This window comes from Lontra canadensis, unplaced genomic scaffold, assembly GCF_010015895.1.
Source record: "Lontra canadensis isolate GAN:19392208 unplaced genomic scaffold, GSC_riverotter_1.0 scaffold98, whole genome shotgun sequence".
Lineage (NCBI taxonomy): Eukaryota > Metazoa > Chordata > Mammalia > Carnivora > Mustelidae > Lontra > Lontra canadensis.
The window spans coordinates 6,751,635-6,754,627 of NW_022631092.1; the positions used below are offsets into that span (position 1 = coordinate 6,751,635).

A 2,993-nucleotide genomic window follows, 5' to 3' on the forward strand; every position below is an offset into this window, starting at 1 on the left:
CAGAGAGTGGAGTTGGGGAAGCTCAGATTGTCCCCAGAGTGGAGATGCCCATTAGTGGAAAGAACTGAGTCAGATCCCCTGCCCCCAGGTGTCCTTTTCTCTTCAGGTAACCTCCAGTTTTTTCTCTGCAGAGAGGCTGGCCGAGCAAGGGAGTGGGCTGCTGGCAGGACAGGTGACCCTCTTGGGTGGGCAGAAGAGGCTGAGCTCCCGGCTAGCCTCAAGCCAGAGGTAGGTCCTGCCTGGATGGCTTGGTGGGCAGCCCTACTCTCTCCTGCTTCCTGACATAGCCTGGGCTAGTGGGTGGTGGCCTTGGCTTTGCTCTGGGACCGGGGGGCCAGGGACGAGAAGGGACAGCGGAGCCCTGCAGGTTGCAGCCTGGGAGGCCTCCCCCACAAGCTGGGGTGGCAGGTTGTCTTGAGGGGCCCTGGCGCTCCTGAAGGTCTGTGACCCCAAGTCCCATTGTCTCTTCAGACGGAGCCGGGGAGTCAGGATGCCAGGCCCTCCTGGCCACTAGCCATGGCCGTTCTGGGACATGTAAGCCGCCAGCGCCACCACCACAGCCACATAGAGACCGGCGCCCACGGCGATGGAGAGTGTGGCCAGGAAGAGGGCCCTGCGGGAGGTGGTGCTGGCCAGGCGGAAGTCTCCCTTGGAGATGGCCTTGCTGGTCTAGGGAGAGAGAGGCGCTGGTGAAAGGGGCATCCCCACCTCGGGCAACGTAGCCCCAGCCCACTGGGCTCCAACCCCCTCCTGCACAAAGGCCTCCCCATCCTCCTCCATCTTTGGTCAAGCCCTCCGGTGGAGGGAAGGGGCTGGAGCAGATGCCCTATGCCCCTCGTGCTCTTACCCCCTGGGAGAAGTAGAAGGCAGCAATGCCCAGGGGCCAGAAGCAGCAGAGCATGGAGAAGATAGTAAGGCCCAGGTGGTCCCTGGGGGGCAGCGCCACGAAGTTGTCTTCACTTTCACTGTCCGTCGAGGTCACATCACTCTGCAAAACACGAGTGGGTTTTTGCGACCATAGCCAGGATCACGGATGGCAAGCCTGTGGGGCCACGGGTAGTGTCGTCTGCTGTGGCTGGGAGTGACCGGGCTCCATGCTTTCTACCTGAAGCCTTAACTGTGACCCACTGATTCCCTTCTTAGGAATTGGCACAAGCATACAGAGAAAGAATGCAAGTGTGTACGTACAGGCACGTGCATCATTGGATTAGTAATTGTGAAAGAAGGGGAGAGTCTCAGTGCCCAATGACCAGGAGATCAAGTTATGAGTGATGGGAGAACGTACAATGGGACACCATGGAACCCTTAAAGATTGCCTTGTAGACAAATGTTAAATGACATGGAACCACACTGAAATATGTCGTCTAGAGAGAAGAACCTGGTGATAAAACAGTGTACAGCAAGATCTTTTGGGCAGAGTAGGGTGGGAGAAAGACATTGAATGGAAAATGACTAGAACATCATCTACTCAAATACTAGTATTCTCTTCCAGGGGTTTTCTGTACTTTTAAATTACTTATATAATTAAGCAAACAAGATCAATAAATGCTATTAAAAAAATTCAGTCGCCAACCCAAGTGTGTGTTTCTCAAACCTGTGCCAAAGTACTTTTTCTCTGGTAACATACAGATTCTTGGGCCCCAAGCCAGGTTCACCGAATCTCAACCCTTAGAGCTTGGCCAGGGGATCTGCATTTTGAACACAGGCACTCACCTCCACCTCCTCCTGGTCATTCTCCTGGCCCTGCAGCTCCTCCTGAACCCCGTAGGACACCGTCTGGATGGTGATATCCTCTTCCTCTTGGCCCGCTTCTGTGCACCGCTCTGTGGGCCCAGCCTGGAGCTCCTTGTTCTCTGTGAAGCTGGTCTCACAGCTGCTTGCTCTGGGTTCCTTGACCTTGTCCCTCCCCAGGAGGCAGCTGGGCCTGTACCAGGCCTCCACGGCCAGCTGCAGGGACCCCGGGTCCAGGAGCTGGTGGGGACGAGCGGAGCCAGCAGCACCCAGGAGGTAGGAGTAAAGCTTCTCTTGGCATGACCAGCTGGGCGAAGCCTCGCGGTAGGGGTAGGGGCCCTGGAGCGGGGCGGGGCTCTGAGGCAGCAGAGGATTCTGCAGTTCGCTCAGACTCTCCATGGTTCTGGGCCAGCTCTGGGGAAGGGAGCCTGCGCCAGCGGAGCCGTCCTCAGAGAGCCTGCTGGATGAGCAAGACAGACAGACGCTGAGACCTGGGTGCGCGGTGCGCGGCCGGAAACGTTTAAGAACACAGGCTTCCAGACCCTGCCTGTGGCACCAGCCAGCTGTGCGACCTTGAGCTGGCTGCTTCTCTTCTCAGGTGTCCTTTTCTTTGTCCACACAGGGGGCGCAGCAGCAGGACTTACCCCACAGAGCTGGCTCATTCGTCTAGCCTGCGAACACATAATGGTTGGCATCAGCTCCCTGCCAGGCACAATGCAGGTGTTGGGGACACAGAGGTGAGAAAGCCAGGGAGCAGGGAGAGGCGGGAGGAGGCACACTGTCTCCACAGAGCTCATAGCGCTGAGGAAACCTTCCCTGAAGGACAGCAGGGGTATAAGAACGAGCAAGGGACAGATGGACGCAAAGGCACAGGGAAGGGTCTGGCCCCGATGGCCGGAGAAAGAGGCCCAGCTGGCAAGGCAAAGGGAGGGGGAACACGTGTCCTGCAGAGGCCAGAGCAAGGATGGTAGCTCTGAGAGCCTGGGAGAAGGCTGGTGCCTCTCAGGGTGGAGAGGGAGGGGTGAGTTGGGTGTGGGGTCAGAGCACACAGCCCTGTTTAGGCCTAAGGGGGCTTCAGGGGTCTTGGCAGGAGTGACAGGATGCGATTTGGGTCTGAAAGTCTTCCCGTGGCTGTGGGTGGGGAGTGGCTTGGAGAGGGCTGGGCTCACTGTGACACCTGTAGGGGGCTTTGCCATGGCTTCAGGTCAGCTGAGGACAACTGGAACTCAGTAGTGGGGAGATATTGACAAGAACTGGTAGCA

The 2,993-nt window shown here is 57.7% G+C and overlaps 1 protein-coding gene across 1 annotated transcript; it reads right to left on the reverse strand.

Annotated features, from left to right (window-relative positions):
• Positions 1–289: 289 nt before the first annotated feature.
• Positions 290–2,186, reverse strand: SYNDIG1L (synapse differentiation inducing 1 like). Its single transcript, XM_032837422.1, has 3 exons — positions 1,714–2,186; positions 848–988; positions 290–669 (listed from the first exon to the last, which is right to left on the reverse strand). Exons 1-3 carry the CDS (start codon positions 2,128–2,130, stop codon positions 511–513), a joined length of 717 nt encoding a protein of 238 aa, XP_032693313.1. The 5' UTR covers positions 2,131–2,186; the 3' UTR covers positions 290–510.
• Between the last annotated feature and the right edge of the window lie 807 nt (positions 2,187–2,993).

Coding starts and splice junctions, on each gene's coding strand:
- SYNDIG1L (XM_032837422.1), bottom strand. CDS start 2,130: ATGGAGAGTCTGAGCGAACTGCAGAATCCTCTGCTGCCTCAGAGCCCC. Junction 989..1,713: donor ATGACCAGGAGGAGGTGGAG/GTGAGTGCCTGT, acceptor CGTGTTTTGCAG/AGTGATGTGACCTCGACGGA. Junction 670..847: donor CCTTCTACTTCTCCCAGGGG/GTAAGAGCACGA, acceptor CTCTCTCCCTAG/ACCAGCAAGGCCATCTCCAA.